Source organism: Salmo trutta, chromosome 3, assembly GCF_901001165.1.
Source record: "Salmo trutta chromosome 3, fSalTru1.1, whole genome shotgun sequence".
Classification (NCBI taxonomy): domain Eukaryota; kingdom Metazoa; phylum Chordata; class Actinopteri; order Salmoniformes; family Salmonidae; genus Salmo; species Salmo trutta.
Window position 1 is genome coordinate 26794651 of NC_042959.1, and position 22064 is coordinate 26816714.

General features: G+C 41.7%; 1 protein-coding gene across 1 annotated transcript in view; it reads left to right on the forward strand.

Moving 5' to 3' along the window:
• The first annotated feature begins 1932 nt into the window (after positions 1-1932).
• Positions 1933-22064, forward strand: part of LOC115171327 (protocadherin Fat 4-like) — a 101189-nt gene continuing 81057 nt past the window's right edge. The window contains exon 1 of the mRNA XM_029728040.1: positions 1933-7738. Within this exon, the coding sequence (XP_029583900.1) occupies positions 2633-7738 (5106 nt within the window). The 5' untranslated portion in view covers positions 1933-2632. The remainder of the gene's footprint in view (positions 7739-22064) is intronic.

A 22064-nucleotide genomic window follows, 5' to 3' on the forward strand; every position in this document is an offset into this window, starting at 1 on the left:
ATATCTAATCATGTAGTAGCCAAAAAAGTGTTTAACAAATCAAAATCTATTTTATATTTGAGATTTGTCATTGCCACTCTTTGCCTTGATGACAGCTTTGCACACGCTTAGCATTCTCTCAACCATCTTCACCTGGAATGCTTTTCCAACAGTCTTGAAAGAGTTCCCACATATGCTGAGCACTTGTTGGCTGCTTTTCCTTCACTCTGCGGTCCAACTCATCCCAAACCATCTCAATTGTGTTGAGGTCAGATGATTGTGGAGGCCAGGTCATCTGATGCAGCACTCCATCACTCTCCTTTTTGGTCAAATAGCGCTTACACAGCCTGGAGGTGTGTTGGGTCACATTGTCCTGTTGAAAAACAAATGATAGTCCCACTAAGCGCAAACCAGATGGGATGGCAGATAGCTGCAGAATGCTGTGGTAGCCATGCTTGCTAAGTGTGCCTTGAATTCCAAATAAATCATCGACAGTGTCACCAGCAAAGCACTCCCACACCATCACACCTCCTCCTCCATGCTTCACGGTGGGAACCACACATGCGGAGATCATCCGTTCACCTCCCCTGCCCTCACAAAGACATGGCGGTTAGAACCAAAAATCTCAAATTTAGACTCATAAGACCAAAGGACAGATTTCCAGCAGTCTAATGTCCATTGCTCGTGTTTCTTGGCCCAAGCAAGTCTCTTCCTATTATTGGTGTCCATTAGTAGTGGTTTCTTTGAAGCCATTCAACCATGGCCTGATTCACACAGTCTCCTCTGAACAGTTGATGTTGAGATGTGTCTGTTACTTGAACTCTGTGAAGCATTTATTTGGGCTGCAATTTCTGAGGCTGGTAACTCTAATGAAGTTATCCTCTGCAGCAGAGGTAACTCTGGGTCTTCCTTTCCTGTGGCAGTCCTCATGAGAGCCAGTTTCATCACAGCGCTTGATGGTTTATGCGAATGCACTTGAAGAAACTTTCAAAGTTCTTGAAATTCGGTATTTTACCAATTAGGGCTATCTTCTGCATACCACCCTACCTTGTCACAACACAACTGATTGTCGTAAACGCATTAAGAAGGAAAGAAATTCCACAAATGAACTTTTAATAAGACAGACCTGTTAATTGAAATGCATTCCAAGTTACTACCTCATGAAGCTGGTTGAAAGAATGACAAGAGTGTGCAAAGCTGTCATCAAGGAAAAGGGTGGCAACTTTGAAGAATCTCTTTTGATTTGTTTAACACTTTTTTGGTTACTACAGTACATAATTCCTTATGTGTTTTTTCATAGTGTTGATGTCTTCACTATTATTCTACAACATAGAAAATAGTAAAAAATAACGACCCTTGAATGAGTAGGTGTGTCCAAACCTTTGACTGGGACTGTATATATTTAAAGTCACATGACAAACCAATTGAAAGTGAAAATGTTTAATGTTACATACTATTAACATATTGGAGTCATTTAGGTATTTGGAGTCATCTATTCAGTCACTTAAGAATATTATTGGAACGTTAGTAAACTACAGTATGTGTGATATTTTCGCTGCATATTGCCTTTTATCAATAGGTGGAATATAGTTGTACCTTCTTGCTGCTTGATGATTTAATTAAGACACTAGATGGAGGTACATACCTATATGTAAACTCTACCTCATAAGACGCATGATACTCTCTGTATATTAATACATTTCCAAATTGCAATCTTGTTTTGCATTTTTACATTAGGAATAACAAGATGCACTGGGTAACATCTTTTTTAAATAGTGTGACTATATGATAAATGCAATTGGTAGACTTCCTATTGAGTTTAAACTAGATACTTATCTAATCAACCTGGTCTAACTATGTGGTTTAGGTAGAACAGTGCATTCCATATTGTAACCCAATAAGCTACATTTGTTACAAACTAACGGTGCAGTCATTACCTGTCTCTCATACCATAAAGATCTTTCTTTAATTTGATTGACGTTGTCCTCCACAAGCCACGACAAGGGCTCCGGTTTACAATAGAAAGGAAAGGCAAGGAGGGCGAGCAGGAGCAGTTATCCAATGGGATCACAGGTGGGAGGGAGTTTGTCTAACTCGAGTTTTGTTCTAAGTTAGTAGGGACCTAAGCGTGTATGATGTCTGAAACTTCTGCACCGTTATTCCACGGGACATTGTATTGGTACCACTGAGAGTATTTGTGCCTGGCTTTCCGTATTCTATAAAAGCAATTATTTAACCACTTAACTTTTGGATACACTTTTGACAACGGAGAGGAATTAATATTGGCATGTATTTTTCACTTTTGTAGTTCCTATTCATCAGTAACTGTATTGCGCATATAAACCATAATGCATTGCCGCTCTCATACGATGCGTTTTGCTACAGGGGAGTAGTGGCGAAACTTAATTGACAAGCAAGGGACGTCTTAGCACCACGGATTCATTGCATCCCAAGGATTCAATTACTACATCTAGATACTGGAGAAAATACTTCAGGGTACTCAAACAGTGGAAATATCCGTATAATTTCAGGAATTACCACAGTGAGTCGCGCACTTTTGGAATACGATGCTTTAGTGTTGGCCAAACTCGAATAAAGTTGATGCATCTTCGGCATGGACTTTTTCTAATAAAGGTGGACTTGGATTTTGACCATGGCGCTCACAGGTAGGGACTTAGGCCGGTTCCATTTGATTTTATTGATGCTATGGACTCTGTCGCAATATTCTTCATCCAGCCAAGTCCGTCAAGAGTTTCAGGTATTGGAGGAGCAACCGATTGGTACCTATGTGGGGACGATAGAGACGAGACCCAGCTTCACTTATCGCTTCAGTGAAAACCACAAACTTTTTGCAATTAATGGCACCACTGGAGTCATTTACACCTCCTCTGTGATTGACAGAGAGATTTTGCAAAGTAATGTCATCAATGTGGTGGTCCTCTCCAGCCAACCTACCTATCCTACCGAAGTTAGGATTGTTGTACTGGATATAAATGATAATTCGCCAGTGTTTCCCGACGCATCAATTGTAGTTTCGTTTAAAGAAGACGCCAGCAGTGGCAGACAAGTGATTCTGGACACCGCTACAGATTCTGACATTGGGAGTAATGGAGTGGATCACACCACCTACAGAATAGTGAATGGCAACGAGCAAAGGAAATTCCGTTTGGATATTACAGTTAATCCTAGTGGAGAGGGGGCATTCTTGCACCTCGTTTCAACTGGAGGCTTGGACAGGGAAATAACTCCCTTCTACCAACTCTTGATTGAAGTGGAGGACAAAGGAGACCCTAAAAAGTTTGGGTACCTGCAAGTAAATGTAACTATTCAAGATATCAATGACAACCCCCCTATGTTTGATCATGACCAATATCAAACTAATGTTTTTGAAGATGCAGCAGTGGGTTCTAGTGTTCTGCAAATAACAGCATCAGACCAAGACGAGGGAGCTAATGCAGACATCAGGTACTTTTTAGATGAGGGAACACCTTTTCAAATCGATCCTAAAGCAGGTACCATCATTATAAAAGAACGTTTGGATTATGAGAGTAAGAAAGAATACTCTATGACTATTCATGCTATGGACAACGGGGTACCTTCTCTGTCAGGTAGGTCAGAGGCCACTATCAAACTATTGGATGTAAATGATAATGACCCAGTTGTGAAGTTTAGATATTTCCCCACCACATCTAAGTTTGCCTCTGTTGATGAAAATGCTCAGATTGGTACAGTGGTAGCCTTATTGACAGTCTCAGATTCCGACTCACCCACAGCTAATGGTAATATATCTGTCTCAATATTGGGGGGCAATGAGCAGAGACACTTTGAAGTGCACACTTCCCCAGTTCCCAACCTAAGCTTGATCAAAGTGGCTAGTGTTCTAGACAGAGAGCGAATTTCCTCCTACAACCTGACTGTGTCGGTATCAGACAATGGCAAACCCATGGCCAGGTCCTCTTTTGCCAGCCTGGTTATTTTTGTGAATGATATCAATGACCACCCGCCCATATTCCAGGAAGCCATGTACAGAGTAGATATCAGTGAAGACATTCCAAAAGGCAGCTACATTAAAGGGGTCTCTGCAACAGATGGCGACTCCGGGCAAAATGCCAACCTTCGCTACTCCCTGGTGTCTGGAAACAGTTTGGGCTGGTTTGCCATCAGTGAAAACAGTGGTCTGGTTACCAGCGCCGCTTTGTTGGATAGGGAGGTAGCATCTGAAATAGTGCTCAACATCAGTGCCAAAGACCAGGGGTTGCAACCCAAAATCTCCTACACTAAGTTGATAGTCAACATAACTGACGTGAATGACCAAGTGCCCACATTTACACAGAGCACGTATCATGTGTCCCTGGTGGAGCACTCTCCGGCTGGTACTGAGCTCCTAGTGCTGTCAGCCTCAGATGATGACCTTGGGGCCAATGGAACTATCCGGTTCTCTTTTGACCCGGAGACCCCGTCTAGTGTACAAGAGTTGTTCCGCCTGGAAGTTGTATCAGGCAGGTTAAGCACAGCCACAGAACTGGACAGGGAGGACCGAGGGAGTTATTTACTGTACATCCAGGCTACAGACTCCGGCTGCCCCCCTCTCCACTCCATTGGTAAAGTAAACGTAACTCTGAGTGATATCAATGACAATAGGCCAGTCTTCTACCCAGTCCAGTACTTTGCCAATGTCAAAGAGAATGAACCTTCTGGCTCGTTCATAACCACTGCATTGGCCACGGACCCTGACCTGGGGAGAAATGGCACAGTGAAGTATATCATAACTGCTGGAGACACATCTAAATTTCACATTAATAGTAACTCGGGCAAAATCACCACCCTGGTGCCACTGGATAGAGAGGAGAAGACCGCCTACCAGCTGCAGGTGACAGCAGCAGATGGTAGTGGGCTCCGTTCACACACCCAGGCCATCATCACCATTAATGTCATAGACACACAGGACAACCCCCCTACCTTTAGTCAGAACGCCTACAGTTTTGTCATGTTTGAAAATGTGGGCATTGGCACAGTTATTGGTACTGTATCTGCCACCACTGTTGATCTGAATACAAATATCACATATTTAATCACCTCAGGGGACCAAAGGGGGCTATTTACTGTCAGTAGTGCAACAGGTCAAATCAAAGCATCCAGTCAGATAGACAGAGAGGAGCAGTCTTTCTATCAACTCAAAGTCATAGCCAGAGGTGGTGAGGTAACAGGCGAGGCCCTCGTCAACATCACAGTGAAGGATTTAAATGATAACGCGCCCCATTTTATTCACTCCACCGAGCATGTCAGTGCAGTGGAGAACTGGCGCACAGGGCATCTGATATTCCAAGCTAAAGCTGCCGACCCTGACGAGGGCACCAATGGCATGGTGGTCTATAGCCTCAAGCAGAACCCCAAAGGCCTGTTCCACATCCATGAGAAACATGGGCTTATCACACTGACAGGGCCACTGGAGCTCACCACCAGCTCCTACCAGGTGGAGGTCCTGGCCTCTGATATGGGGGTCCCCCTGCTCACATCCACTCTAATGTTAACAGTCAGCGTGTACGACGTCAATGACAACTCTCCCATGTTTGATCAGCTCTCTTACGAGGTCATTATTTTAGAGTCTGAACCTGTCAACAGTCGCTTTTTTAAGGTGGAAGCCATCGACAAAGACTCAGGCCTGAATGGGGAGGTTATGTATGACATAGTTGATGGGAACACAGCCGACGTATTTGGGATCTTTCCAGACGGGCAGTTGTATATTAAGGCTGAGCTAGACAGAGAAGTCCAGGACAGATATAACTTAGTGCTGGTGGCCACAGACAGGGCAGTGGAGCCACTAAGTGCCAGTGTCAATGTCAGTGTAATTCTGGACGACGTGAACGACAATCGCCCCCTCTTTAACAGCACTAATTATGTGTTCCACTTTGAGGAAGAGCAGAAGAGAGGGTCGCTGGTAGGGCGAGTGTTTGCAGTGGATAAGGACTTTGGCCCCAATAGTGAGGTCAGGTACGCGTTTGAGACTCAGCAGCCCAACTTTGAGCTGAACGCCATCACGGGGGAGTTGACCAGTACTCTGCAGTTGGACCGTGAGTCGCTAATGAGACAGAGAGGCGCCGCGGTGTTCAGCTTTACAGTAGTTTCCTCAGACCAGGGGCTCCCCAAGCCTCTAAGAGACCAGGCTAAAGTGCAGGTATACATCCAAGACATCAATGACAACCCGCCCAAGTTCACCAAAGACATTTACCAGGCCTCCATCTCCGAGTCGGCCCAGAACATGACGCAGCTGCTGAGGGTGTCTGCCGTCGATGTGGATGAGAGCAAAAATGGACTGGTCCGCTATCACATAAAGGAGGGCAATGAGGAGAGCCAGTTCACCATCGATGGCAGCTCTGGACAGGTCACACTAGTGGGAAAGCTGGACTATGAGGCAACATCCTCCTACTCGTTAAAAATGATTGCTGTTGATTCTGGAACCGTGCCCCTCTCCTCCTCCTGTATGCTCAGCATTAGCATCCAGGATGAGAATGATAACTCCCCCTCCTTCCCCAAATCTGCCATATCTGTGGATGTTCTGGAGAACATGAGGATTGGAGAGCTGGTGGCCTCAGTGACAGCCACAGACTCCGATTCGGGTCATAACACAGACATAACATACAGCATCACAGCCACAAACAACCACGGGACATTTAGCATTAGCCCCAACACAGGGAGCATCTTCCTAGTAAAAAAGCTGGATTTTGAAACTCAGTCTTTTTACAAACTGAATATCACTGCAAAGGACAATGGGAGACCACCAAGGTCCTCAACAATTCCTGTGGTCATTCATGTCAGAGATTTCAATGACAATCCTCCTATATTTACCCCTGGTGACATTTTTAAATCCATTCCTGAAAATATGCCCCTCTCTGCATCAGTAATGACAATCACTGCTCATGACACAGATGCAGACATCAACGGACAGCTGGAATACTCCATAGTTCAACAGACACCCAGGGGAGGTCACTTCAGCATTGACTCCAGCAGTGGGCTCATATTCACAAACAAGGAGATTGACAGAGAGTTCTCCAATCTCTTTGAGTTGACAGTTAAAGCCACTGACCAGGCAGTTCCAGTTGAATTCCGGCGCTTTGCCTTGAAAAATGTCACAATATGGGTGACGGATCTGAATGACAATGTCCCCACGTTTGTTTCCCAGAATGCTCTGGTCGCAGAGTCCACCATAGTCATTGGCTCCATCCTCACGACGGTGGTGGCGTTCGATCCCGACGAGGGCTCCAACGGCGAGGTAGAGTACGAGCTGGTGAAGGGGGACTCGGACACGTTCATCATGGACCGCTACAGCGGGGATATCCGCTTGGCCTCACAGCTGGTGCCGTCTCGCCTCATCTACAGCCTGACCGTGTCGGCCACCGACCATGGCTCGGACAGGAAGACCTCCAGGACCGAGCTCGCCATAATCCTCCAGGGCGCCGATGGGCCCGTCTTCTCCCAGCCCAAATACATCACCATCCTGAAGGAGGGCCAACCACCGGGCACCAACGTCATCTCCCTGGATGCCTCCAGCCCCAGAGGCTCAGCCACCAAGGTGGAATTTTTCATCGTGTCAGTCCGCAGCGGCAGCAAGGCCATGGGACGCCTGTTCACCATAGGCCGCCATACTGGAGTGATCCAGACCGCAGCCGAGCTGGACCGGGAACAGGGCTCTGACCTCTACCTGGTGGATGTGTACGCCATCGAGACGGACGCCAGTCATCCCAGGACACAGAGAGCTGAGGTTAGTAGTGCGTTTATTTCTCTTCTCTTTTTGGAGGGCAATGGCTTCTTCACATTGTGGTCGATGGCTTCCAGACAGCATAATTGGAACCCGTACAGCCGTTGAAGTCGTTTAGTGGGATTAAATGAAATGAGATCAAGGTTTCGACTGGAAAACCTGGGAGTGAAAGGAAAATATCCAAGTCGCACATAAAACAGGTATACCTAGTGCATTCGTATGCACATTAATTACATTCCTTTTTTAAAATATATTGCTAAAAGTTCTGTGTTACATAAAATCTAAATTGCCTTGGACATGAGTAAGTAGGCCTTGGTTTTTGGCAAGATAATTGTATTGTTCCAGTTCCCAAAAAGAACTGGCCATAACAATCCTTCTAGCATTTGTCTGTGTTTTCTGGGAAGGGGAAATGAGTGCCTCGTATCCTGTGTTTCTGCTGTGCTCATGCTGTTATGAACTTGGATATTCTTATCAGTGAATAAGAACTACACAAATCAAAACTTAGCACTTTTTCTCTTTGCAGGCATTAATCATCATGGGTTGCTTCATATGATAAAGATCCATGATGAATTGTTCTAGGTTTCTATAGGTAGTAATGGAACACACAATGAAAATATCATGATGAGTTAGTGCAGGTAGACTATATCAGGCCAATATCACAGAGTTTTAAGCCTGAGGCTGTTTTGGTTTAAGGGTATTCCTGTGGTACTCTCCTCCACCACTGGGCCGGGCTCTGCAGGCAATATGTGACCATTAAAATTGCATGACCTCCTAAGACTGTGAAAAGATTTTTGGGGAGAGGAGAAGGGGAAGAAATCTCAAAGACTGAAACCTAAGCTCTCTATTCAGTTTGCAGTATGTGATGCACCTCTTCCCTTGGGGGTGGAGTTAAATCCTCTGAAGTTGAGTGCTGAAACTGTAAACTCAGCTTTGGGTGGTTAAGCCCTAGCCACTCCTCAAATTTGAAACATGTGATTCTATATGCTATATATGTGTTTTGGAAATTTCAACTGGAACCTAGAATTTCATGTTATTACAGGCTTGATGATACGCATTTATAAATTGGAGTTTTCTGAGCGCAACCAGAAAAGATTTTACTGCTGCTTCCTTCAAGAAAATGTGTTTTTTATTATTGGAAGTTGCTTGCAAAGGGCCTATCCTGAAACGCTCTAACAGTAAGACAGTAATCGGATGCTTTGACAGTTTTTGTGGATACCACTTCAACCATTACAAATATTGAAATTGAAATCCAATACAATAATCGGTTATTTGGAGGCAAACTCAAATATGATTAAAATCACAGATTTGGCAAAATGGCGTTAAGTCATTTAACTTAATGTTAGTATGGTCAAATGGGGATATCAAATGCTCTCCCGTTTTGCCTGCACCACCACAGATACTAATCTCTTCGTTTGAAAACTCTGCAGTCGATCAGAGAAATAATGCTTAACATATTTCTTAGGTTTTCCATGTACAAACCCTGTTCTCAAAGTCCAGTGACGTTTTATACTTTTTTCTGTCCTCTGAGAGATGACTTAAACATACCCCGTGAATGTATAGACACTCTCTTTATTGTTAGTTCTGAAGTGCAATAGCTCTTTGATGGTTTTAAACGACCTTTCCTGTGGGTGATAATGGCCTTTTAGCTATGCCCTACTTTACAGTAGTCTCAGGTACTGTACTGCTCAGCGGTGGGACATGTGACAGGCTAAGGTTTTGGGCTTAGACTGATACATTTCAAATAAAAACGTAACTTTTAAGGTCCCTAAAGAGGGAAACGGTTTCACTTTCTCAGCTTTAAATCCATTAGCCTTTTATAAGTAGTCATATTGATTATTGAAAAAACTTTGACAGCTGCTTTTCTTGTGCTTTGCACTGTGCACAATGTTTTGGATAGACTAGAAGAAAGAATTCAGTTGAGTATGCCGTATCAATGATTGGTATCATAAACAACCAGACATAGCGCTGAGCTTGCTATGAAACAGAAGTTGCTGCTGACTTGTTTTGAAAATGCCTCTTGGTATCAGATTAAGTGAGTATAATTGCCATTGATTGTTGATTTGTTTTTTTCCGTCTTTTGGGATTCAGAGTTTGCTTTGATAGCAGAACATGTTGTAACAACCTGCTTAAGAACATGTTGTAACAACCTGCTTAAGAACATGCTGTAACAATCTGCTTTAGAACATGTTGTAACAACCTGCTTTAGAACATGCTGTAACAACCTGCTTTAGAACATGTTGTAACAACCTGCTTTAGATCATGCTGTAACAATCTGCTTTAGAACATGTTGTAACAACCTGCTTTAGAACATGCTGTAACAACCTGCTTAAGAACATGTTATAACAACCTGCTTTAGAACATGTTGTAACAACCTACATAAGAACATGCTGTAACAACCTGCTTTAGAACATGTTGTAACAACCTGCTTTAGAACATGTAACAACCTGCTTTAGAACATGTTGTAACAACCTGCTTTAGAACATGTTGTAACAACCTGCTTTAGAACATGTTGTAACAACCTGCTTTAGAACATGCTGTAACAACCTGCTTTAGAACATGCTGTAACAACCTGCTTTAGAACATGCTGTAACAACCTGCTTTAGAACATGCTGTAACAACCTGCTTTAGAACATGCTGTAACAACCTGCTTTAGAACATGCTGTAACAACCTGCTTTAGAACATGTTGTAACAATCTGCTTTGGAACATGCTGTAACAATCTGCTTTAGAACATGTTGTAACAACCTGCTTTAGAACATGCTGTAACAACCTGCTTAAGAACATGTTGTAACAACCTGCTTTAGAACATGTTGTAACCTACATAAGAACATGCTGTAACAACCTGCTTTAGAACATGTTGTAACAACCTACTTTAGAACATGTTGTAACAACCTACTTTAGAACATGTTGTAACAACCTGCTTTAGAACATGTTGTAACAACCTGCTTTAGAACATGTTGTAACAACCTGCTTTAGAACATGTTGTAACCTACATAAGAACATGCTGTAACAACCTGCTTTAGAACATGTTGTAACAACCTACTTTAGAACATGTTGTAACAACCTGCTTTAGAACATGTTGTAACAACCTGCTTTAGAACATGTTGTAACAACCTACATAAGAACATGCTGTAACAACCTGCTTTAGAACATGTTGTAACAACCTGCTTTAGAACATGTAACAACCTGCTTTAGAACATGTTGTAACAACCTGCTTTAGAACATGTTGTAACAACCTGCTTTAGAACATGTTGTAACAACCTGCTTTAGAACATGCTGTAACAACCTGCTTTAGAACATGCTGTAACAACCTGCTTTAGAACATGCTGTAACAACCTGCTTTAGAACATGCTGTAACAACCTGCTTTAGAACATGCTGTAACAACCTGCTTTAGAACATGCTGTAACAACCTGCTTTAGAACATGTTGTAACAATCTGCTTTGGAACATGCTGTAACAATCTGCTTTAGAACATGTTGTAACAACCTGCTTTAGAACATGTTGTAACAACCTGCTTTAGAACATGCTGTAACAACCTGCTTAAGAACATGTTGTAACAACCTGCTTTAGAACATGTTGTAACCTACATAAGAACATGCTGTAACAACCTGCTTTAGAACATGTTGTAACAACCTACTTTAGAACATGTTGTAACAACCTGCTTTAGAACATGTTGTAACAACCTGCTTTAGAACATGTTGTAACAACCTGCTTTAGAACATGTTGTAACCTACATAAGAACATGCTGTAACAACCTGCTTTAGAACATGTTGTAACAACCTACTTTAGAACATGTTGTAACATCCTGCTTTAGAACATGTTGTAACAACCTGCTTTAGAACATGTTGTAACAACCTGCTTTAGAACATGCTGTAACAATCTGCTTTAGAACATGTTGTAACATCCTGCTTTAGAACATGTTGTAACAACCTGCTTTAGAACATGTTGTAACAACCTGCTTTAGAACATGTTGTAACAACCTGCTTTAGAACATGCTGTAACAACCTGCTTTAGAACATGCTGTAACAACCTGCTTTAGAACATGTTGTAACAATCTGCTTTGGAACATGCTGTAACAATCTGCTTTAGAACATGCTGTAACAACCTGCTTTAGAACATGCTGTAACAACCTGCTTTAGAACATGTTGTAACAACCTGCTTTAGAACATGTTGTAACAACCTGCATAAGAACATGTTGTAACAACCTGCTTTAGAACATGTTGTAACAACCTGCTTAAGAACATGTTGTAACAACCTGCTTTAGAACATGTTGTAACAACCTGCTTTAGAACATGTTGTAACAACCTTCTTTAGAACATGCTGTAACAACCTGCTTTAGAACATGTTGTAACAACCTGCTTTAGAACATGTTGTAACAACCTGCTTTAGAACATGTTGTAACAACCTGCTTTAGAACATGTTGTAACAACCTGCTTTAGAACATGCTGTAACAACCTGCTTTAGAACATGCTGTAACAACCTGCTTTAGAACATGCTGTAACAACCTGCTTTAGAACATGCTGTAACAACCTGCTTTAGAACATGTTGTAACAACCTGCTTTAGAACATGTTGTAACAACCTGCTTTAGAACATGTTGTAACAATCTGCTTTAGAACATGTTGTAACAATCTGCTTTAGAACATGTTGTAACAACCTGCTTTAGAACATGCTGTAACAACCTGCTTTAGAACATGCTGTAACAACCTGCTTTAGAACATGCTGTAACGTCCTGCTTTAGAACATGTTGTAACAACCTGCTTTAGAACATGTTGTAACAATCTGCTTTAGAACGTGTTGTAACAATCTGCTTTAGAACGTGTTGTAACAATCTGCTTTAGAACGTGTTGTAACAATCTGCTTTAGAACGTGTTGTAACAATCTGCTTTAGAACGTGTTGTAACAATCTGCTTTAGAATGTGTTGTAACAATCTGCTTTAGAACGTGTTGTAACAACCGGCTTTAGAACATATTGTAACAACCGGCTTGAGAACATATTGTAACAACCGGCTTTAGAACATGTTGTAACAACCTGCTTTAGAACATGTAACAACCTGCTTTAGAACATGTTGTAACAACCTGCTTTAGAACATGTTGTAACAACCGGCTTTAGAACATATTGTAACAACCGGCTTGAGAACATATTGTAACAACCGGCTTTAGAACATGTTGTAACAACCTGCTTTAGAACATGTAACAACCTGCTTTAGAACATGTTGTAACAACCTGCTTTAGAACATGTTGTAACAACCTGCTTTAGAACATGTTGTAACAACCTGCTTTAGAACATGCTGTAACAACCTGCTTTAGAACATGCTGTAACAACCTGCTTTAGAACATGCTGTAACAACCTGCTTTAGAACATGCTGTAACAACCTGCTTTAGAACATGCTGTAACAACCTGCTTTAGAACATGTTGTAACAATCTGCTTTGGAACATGCTGTAACAATCTGCTTTAGAACATGTTGTAACAACCTGCTTTAGAACATGCTGTAACAACCTGCTTAAGAACATGTTGTAACAACCTGCTTTAGAACATGTTGTAACCTACATAAGAACATGCTGTAACAACCTGCTTTAGAACATGTTGTAACAACCTACTTTAGAACATGTTGTAACAACCTGCTTTAGAACATGTTGTAACAACCTGCTTTAGAACATGTTGTAACAACCTGCTTTAGAACATGTTGTAACCTACATAAGAACATGCTGTAACAACCTGCTTTAGAACATGTTGTAACAACCTACTTTAGAACATGTTGTAACAACCTGCTTTAGAACATGTTGTAACAACCTGCTTTAGAACATGTTGTAACAACCTACATAAGAACATGCTGTAACAACCTGCTTTAGAACATGTTGTAACAACCTGCTTTAGAACATGTAACAACCTGCTTTAGAACATGTTGTAACAACCTGCTTTAGAACATGTTGTAACAACCTGCTTTAGAACATGTTGTAACAACCTGCTTTAGAACATGTTGTAACAACCTGCTTTAGAACATGCTGTAACAACCTGCTTAAGAACATGTTGTAACAACCTGATTTAGAACATGTTGTAACCTACATAAGAACATGCTGTAACAACCTGCTTTAGAACATGTTGTAACAACCTACTTTAGAACATGTTGTAACAACCTGCTTTAGAACATGTTGTAACAACCTGCTTTAGAACATGTTGTAACAACCTGCTTTAGAACATGTTGTAACCTACATAAGAACATGCTGTAACAACCTGCTTTAGAACATTTTGTAACAACCTACTTTAGAACATGTTGTAACAACCTGCTTTAGAACATGTAACAACCTGCTTTAGAACATGTTGTAACAACCTGCTTTAGAACATGCTGTAACAACCTGCTTTAGAACATGCTGTAACAATCTGCTTTAGAACATGTTGTAACATCCTGCTTTAGAACATGTTGTAACAACCTGCTTTAGAACATGTTGTAACAACCTGCTTTAGAACATGTTGTAACAACCTGCTTTAGAACATGCTGTAACAACCTGCTTTAGAACATGCTGTAACAACCTGCTTTAGAACATGTTGTAACAATCTGCTTTGGAACATGCTGTAACAATCTGCTTTAGAACATGCTGTAACAACCTGCTTTAGAACATGCTGTAACAACCTGCTTTAGAACATGTTGTAACAACCTGCTTTAGAACATGTTGTAACAACCTGCATAAGAACATGTTGTAACAACCTGCTTTAGAACATGTTGTAACAACCTGCTTAAGAACATGTTGTAACAACCTGCTTTAGAACATGTTGTAACAACCTGCTTTAGAACATGTTGTAACAACCTGCTTTAGAACATGTTGTAACAACCTGCTTTAGAACATGTTGTAACAACCTGCTTTAGAACATGCTGTAACAACCTGCTTTAGAACATGCTGTAACAACCTGCTTTAGAACATGCTGTAACAACCTGCTTTAGAACATGCTGTAACAACCTGCTTTAGAACATGTTGTAACAACCTGCTTTAGAACATGTTGTAACAACCTGCTTTAGAACATGTTGTAACAACCTGCTTTAGAACATGCTGTAACAACCTGCTTTAGAACATGCTGTAACAATCTGCTTTAGAACATGTTGTAACATCCTGCTTTAGAACATGTTGTAACAACCTGCTTTAGAACATGTTGTAACAACCTGCTTTAGAACATGTTGTAACAACCTGCTTTAGAACATGTTGTAACAACCTGCTTTAGAACATGCTGTAACAACCTGCTTTAGAACATGCTGTAACAACCTGCTTTAGAACATGTTGTAACAATCTGCTTTGGAACATGCTGTAACAATCTGCTTTAGAACATGCTGTAACAACCTGCTTTAGAACATGTTGTAACCTACATAAGAACATGCTGTAACAACCTGCTTTAGAACATGTTGTAACAACCTACTTTAGAACATGTTGTAACAACCTGCTTTAGAACATGTTGTAACAACCTGCTTTAGAACATGTTGTAACAACCTGCTTTAGAACATGTTGTAACCTACATAAGAACATGCTGTAACAACCTGCTTTAGAACATGTTGTAACAACCTACTTTAGAACATGTTGTAACAACCTGCTTTAGAACATGTTGTAACAACCTGCTTTAGAACATGTTGTAACAACCTACATAAGAACATGCTGTAACAACCTGCTTTAGAACATGTTGTAACAACCTGCTTTAGAACATGTAACAACCTGCTTTAGAACATGTTGTAACAACCTGCTTTAGAACATGTTGTAACAACCTGCTTTAGAACATGCTGTAACAACCTGCTTTAGAACATGCTGTAACAACCTGCTTTAGAACATGCTGTAACAACCTGCTTTAGAACATGCTGTAACAACCTGCTTTAGAACATGCTTTAACAACCTGCTTTAGAACATGCTGTAACAACCTGCTTTAGAACATGTTGTAACAATCTGCTTTGGAACATGCTGTAACAATCTGCTTTAGAACATGTTGTAACAACCTGCTTTAGAACATGTTGTAACAACCTGCTTTAGAACATGCTGTAACAACCTGCTTAAGAACATGTTGTAACAACCTGATTTAGAACATGTTGTAACCTACATAAGAACATGCTGTAACAACCTGCTTTAGAACATGTTGTAACAACCTACTTTAGAACATGTTGTAACAACCTGCTTTAGAACATGTAACAACCTGCTTTAGAACATGTTGTAACAACCTGCTTTAGAACATGCTGTAACAACCTGCTTTAGAACATGCTGTAACAATCTGCTTTAGAACATGTTGTAACATCCTGCTTTAGAACATGTTGTAACAACCTGCTTTAGAACATGTTGTAACAACCTGCTTTAGAACATGTTGTAACAACCTGCTTTAGAACATGCTGTAACAACCTGCTTTAGAACATGCTGTAACAACCTGCTTTAGAACATGTTGTAACAATCTGCTTTGGAACATGCTGTAACAATCTGCTTTAGAACATGCTGTAACAACCTGCTTTAGAACATGCTCTAACAACCTGCTTTAGAACATGTTGTAACAACCTGCTTTAGAACATGTTGTAACAACCTGCATAAGAACATGTTGTAGCAACCTGCTTTAGAACATGTTGTAACAACCTGCTTAAGAACATGTTGTAACAACCTGCTTTAGAACATGTTGTAACAACCTGCTTTAGAACATGTTGTAACAACCTTCTTTAGAACATGCTGTAACAACCTGCTTTAGAACATGTTGTAACAACCTGCTTTAGAACATGTTGTAACAACCTGCTTTAGAACATGTTGTAACAACCTGCTTTAGAACATGTTGTAACAACCTGCTTTAGAACATGCTGTAACAACCTGCTTTAGAACATGCTGTAACAACCTGCTTTAGAACATGCTGTAACAACCTGCTTTAGAACATGCTGTAACAACCTGCTTTAGAACATGTTGTAACAACCTGCTTTAGAACATGTTGTAACAACCTGCTTTAGAACATGTTGTAACAACCTGCTTTAGAACATGCTGTAACAACCTGCTTTAGAACATGCTGTAACAATCTGCTTTAGAACATGTTGTAACATCCTGCTTTAGAACATGTTGTAACAACCTGCTTTAGAACATGTTGTAACAACCTGCTTTAGAACATGTTGTAACAACCTGCTTTAGAACATGTTGTAACAACCTGCTTTAGAACATGCTGTAACAACCTGCTTTAGAACATGCTGTAACAACCTGCTTTAGAACATGTTGTAACAATCTGCTTTGGAACATGCTGTAACAATCTGCTTTAGAACATGCTGTAACAACCTGCTTTAGAACATGTTGTAACAACCTGCTTTAGAACATGTTGTAACAACCTGCATAAGAACATGTTGTAACAACCTGCTTTAGAACATGTTGTAACAACCTGCTTAAGAACATGTTGTAACAACCTGCTTTAGAACATGTTGTAACAACCTGCTTTAGAACATGTTGTAACAACCTGCTTTAGAACATGTTGTAACAATCTGCTTTAGAACATGTTGTAACAATCTGCTTTAGAACATGTTGTAACAACCTGCTTTAGAACATGCTGTAACAACCTGCTTTAGAACATGCTGTAACAACCTGCTTTAGAACATTCTGTAACGTCCTGCTTTAGAACGTGTTGTAACAACCTGCTTTAGAACGTGTTGTAACAATCTGCTTTAGAACGTGTTGTAACAATCTGCTTTAGAACGTGTTGTAACAATCTGCTTTAGAACGTGTTGTAACTATCTGCTTTAGAACGTGTTGTAACAATCTGCTTTAGAACGTGTTGTAACAATCTGCTTTAGAATGTGTTGTAACAATCTGCTTTAGAATGTGTTGTAACAATCTGCTTTAGAACGTGTTGTAACAACCGGCTTTAGAACATATTGTAACAACCGGCTTGAGAACATATTGTAACAACCGGCTTTAGAACATGTTGTAACAATCTGCTTTAGAACATGTTGTAACAATCTGCTTTAGAACATGTTGTAACAATCTGCTTTAGAACATGTTGTAACAACCGGCTTTAGAACATATTGTAACAACCGGCTTTAGAACATGTTGTAACAACCTGGTTTATCGCTTGACCTTTCAGTCAATATTGGTCAGGGTGTCTGGCCGTCTTTCTCTCTCTCTCTCTCTCTCTGTCTCTCTCTGTCTCTCTCTGTCTCTCTCGCTCTCTCTCTCTCTCTCTCTCTCTCTCTCTCTCTCTCTCTGTCTCTCTGTCTCTGTCTGTCTCTGTCTTTCTGTTATTTTCATTCTCTGCCCTTCTCGCTCTCTCTCCACTCTCACACTCTCAAGCCCACTCCCTCCAGCTCCAGCCTTAATTGTTTTCTTTTGCTCATTGTGAAAATGAATAAAGGATCTTTTAGGAGAGAGCCTGAAGTGCTACATCACTTCTTGCCCCGCCGAAAGCATTGTTCCTTCTGGAAATAAACACTGCCGACCGCAACAGTCCTTCCTTTGTTTTGCCTTCACAGATATAGTGTTGCTCCGCTCTGGCACTGGTTCAGTGGGCTTTGTTATTTTTTGTCTGTGCCAGCGTCATTCACTGACAGATTTAGGGTTGTGTATGGGACCCCCTCCTCCCTGACGGAGGAATAGGGAAGTGGGAGTTGGAGTGGAGAAAAAAAGACTTGGGATACGTTTCGGATCATCTCACAAACTGTGGAGGGGGGCATCAGCATTCTGCCTGGTGGCCTGGTGCTCCGGTGGCCTGGTGCTCCGGTGGCCTGGTGCTCCGGTGGCCTGGTGCTCCGGTGGCCTGGCGCTCCGGTGGCCTGGCGTTCCGGTGGCCTGGTGCTGCGGTGGCCTGGTGTTCTGGACATCGCAACAGGGGAATGCAGATGGCTAGGCTAGATAGACAGCTCTTATTAGTGTTTATTTTACTCAGGACAGTGGAGTTGACCCCCTTTCTTCATTATCTCTCTCCCATCTTTCTCTTCCTCACACATTCTTTTTCTTTATTCCCCCTCTCCTCTGCAAGGCACATTTTGTCCAGACAATAACCCTCTACCGTCTTGTATACTTCGAAACAGTTGGAAAAACAGACTGTTTATTAATGTAACTCCGCAGTAAGAAGCATGCTTACTGGACATGAATAGACTGCGAATCAACCTTGAATGTCTTGACATGCATGGTGTCAGTGCAGCACACTTAAACTAGACCTGGGTTCTAATAGTCTTTATTTAATTTGAAATACTGTAGCTGTGCTTGATGAAATGCTCGAAGTATTTGAAAGAAAACAACTACTGTTTGAACCCAGGTCCGATAAACTGCTCAGACTTGAACCGTGAGGAAATGTGATTAGGGCATTAGTAGCGGGTGGAGTGCTTAATGTAGTGTAGATAGAAAAGCACTATGAAACGTAAAACCTCTACAGGCAGGTCAACAAGGTAGAGCAAAGGGCTGCGCTGCCCTGGTACCATATGATATGATTGTTGGTATGGGGGATGAAGGGTTTCTGAGGCAAGCGAGACAGTAAATTCACCGGGTAAATTGGCTGGATATGGGTTTTGTTACGGTCATCGCCAGGGTTCTCACAGCCTTCATGGAGTTGATGCGTATGCTGGTCCTCCCGTGTAGGTGGTCCTCTCTGAGGTCAAAGTTGAGACAAACAGGAGGCTGTCTCTAAGTGCCTGTCTTTTACGAGACACAAACTATAAACCCCTCCTCACAGGCATGCGGGGAGAAACACACACACACACACACACACACACACACACACACACACACACACACACACACACACACACACAGCTGCCCTATTCTTGTGTTTTATTTAATAGGTGGATTACAGGACTAGAGGTCAAGTAGCGTGTTCAAGTTCATACATATTATCTTCCATGCCAAGAAATCAACACTCCAGTTGTCATGCTACCACTTTAAAGCATTCCCCCTGGAAGAATGACTGTAACTATTCCAATAGCAATGCTGTTCCAGTGATCGCATTGTGGGGCATGTCCCCACAACACAGAAGCCACACTAAGCCGTCTCTGTTTACTTGTTAAACTTTCTCTCTATCTCCCCTGGTTTCAAAGCTAGGGGCAATCGTCGCTCACAATGAGCGTTTGTTTAGCAACGATGATACACTCAGGGCTCATGTTGAAAACAAGGCTGTAGGTCCTTATCCAGGCCATGTGTTGCTAAGTCTCTCTCTCCCCCCCCCGTACTGTATATAACACCATAAAATGTGCTGACAAAATAGCAGATCAAACGTATATTTAGCACACATCAATTCAGTAGTTTTATTCATAGAATAGAAATGTCATTGAACATACATGCTATAAGCACTACATTAGGGCGACTAATGTCAACAAAGGGTCAACCTCAGACCACAGACTGACCATATGTTTTAAAACGGTCTTTAAACTCTCTGTCTGCTGCCTCATTCTGCTCCTCCGTTTGACTCGGTCGTTTTCCAAAGAGAGCACAGGTTTTCAGTTAGAATAATAAATGAATGTGGCGAGAGATGTGCACGCCCCAAAGAGCTCGCATGGACTTTATTTTGACTTCTGTGAATTTGGTTGTTTCGCCTCATTTGCAGGTCATTCCTCGTCTTTTCAGCACACATGGTCCGAGCACAGAGGCTGATCTAGTATCAGGTCCACTAGGAATGTCCTGCTGTGTTGGTCTATGGAACAAATGATCAAACAACAACAGGGCCATAGGCTTACTGGGTAACTTTGAATAGGATTGTCTTGATTGTCTAACTGGTGTAGGTGTAACCTGTTGTTAGCATCCAGCCGATATAGAAACTGGTTCAAGCTGATAAACTGTGTCTTCAGGTGTTGTTTACGTTCTGTTATTAACGCTACACTCACGTTATTATTGTGTAGTAACAGGATAGTAATGTAGTCATCTACAATGTGGTTATTGTAATAGCTATGCTGCTCAAGTCCACTAAACTTGACTGGTCTGTAAAGGAACTGTTACTGTAAATCTTGTCCAATTCTAGCAAAAAAGATTCCACTACTTGGACTAGTAAAAAGTTAGTAGTCCGAGAAAGAGAGTGTGCAAGGGAGATTGGGGAGAGGTGGTGGGGGGGTGGATTTTGGCTAATTTTCAATGCAGTAATAATTGATCCCAGCTACGGAATGATTTGTTCTACACGTGACTGACACTGCAACACACACACACACACACACACACACACACACACACACACACACACACACACACCTCCCCCTAGGCCTCCATTGTTTTCTCTGGACAAAACTACACTGCATCTCCATTTCATATTGAAAGAAAAACGCTCCTGTACTTTTAGAGATCTCGATTCCCAGACCCAGTATCATCAGTACCTTCCAGGTGCCATTAAGTCACGCCACCACCCCTGTGACATCAAACGAGTTGGGGGAAAGAGGATGTGAGTTTTTTTCAAAGTCTAAACCCCCTCCTCTTTTCTTTCAGCCTGCAGTTGATAGCCTTCCTGGGACAGGAAGGCTATCTCCCGCAGGCAGACAGATAATTTAGGAGCGGAGAGAGAGATGGAGAGAAAGGAGGGAGGTAGAGAGGAGGGGGGGATTGAGGTTTGAGCTGTGGGAGAGGGCCAGAGTGAGCTTCAGCAGCGTCAGGCCTGGAGACAAGGAGAGAGAGACTGGTTCCAGAGAAGAAAGTTCATGTTATTGTTGTCTTCCCTCTTATTTTAGGAGTTTTCCATCAAGAGGGGAAAAAGGTGCAGAGCAGTCTACTGTATCCTGGCTGTGTCAGAAGGTTTTGACGGTGAAGGGTGATTTAAGCTTTACCTGTTTTTACAGTGTTGGCAGGTGTTTATTTAAAAATTATGTATGGAGTAGTGTGTGTGTGTGTGTGTGGGGGGGGGGGGGGTGCATGTGTGCTTTGAAGCATCTCTCTAAATTCACTTTTTATTAGCTTTCATTATACATGCACACCAGCGTGTAACTGAATAGTTATGGCATGTTTGGCAATTGATAAAAGAGGAACTACTCTTGAAAATATGTTGGCCTTTTCATATGACAGAAGTAATGCTCACTAAAGATAGAACATATTATGCTATATTAAAAGTGAGCTGAATCAAGCAGACAACTTTGGCTCATGAGATATTTTTCAAAAGCTATTCCCCCAAAACAAGTTTGTAGTCTCCAAGAGTTTCTAAAGAAAATTTTAGAGGATGGCCACATGATTTACATTGAAAAATGGAGTTAAGACTATTTAAGACTCAAAACAAATGGATTGAATTCGCACGGCAACAAATAAACCTTGCCTTAATAACAAAACAACACTTTTGTTTACACAATTCTAACTGACATCTCCAGTTTGAGTGAGAAACAGAGCTCTCCTCTCAGCCATTTTGGTGAGCGCAGCCTTTTTCTCCCCCCCTCTGGTAAGGCTGCCTAA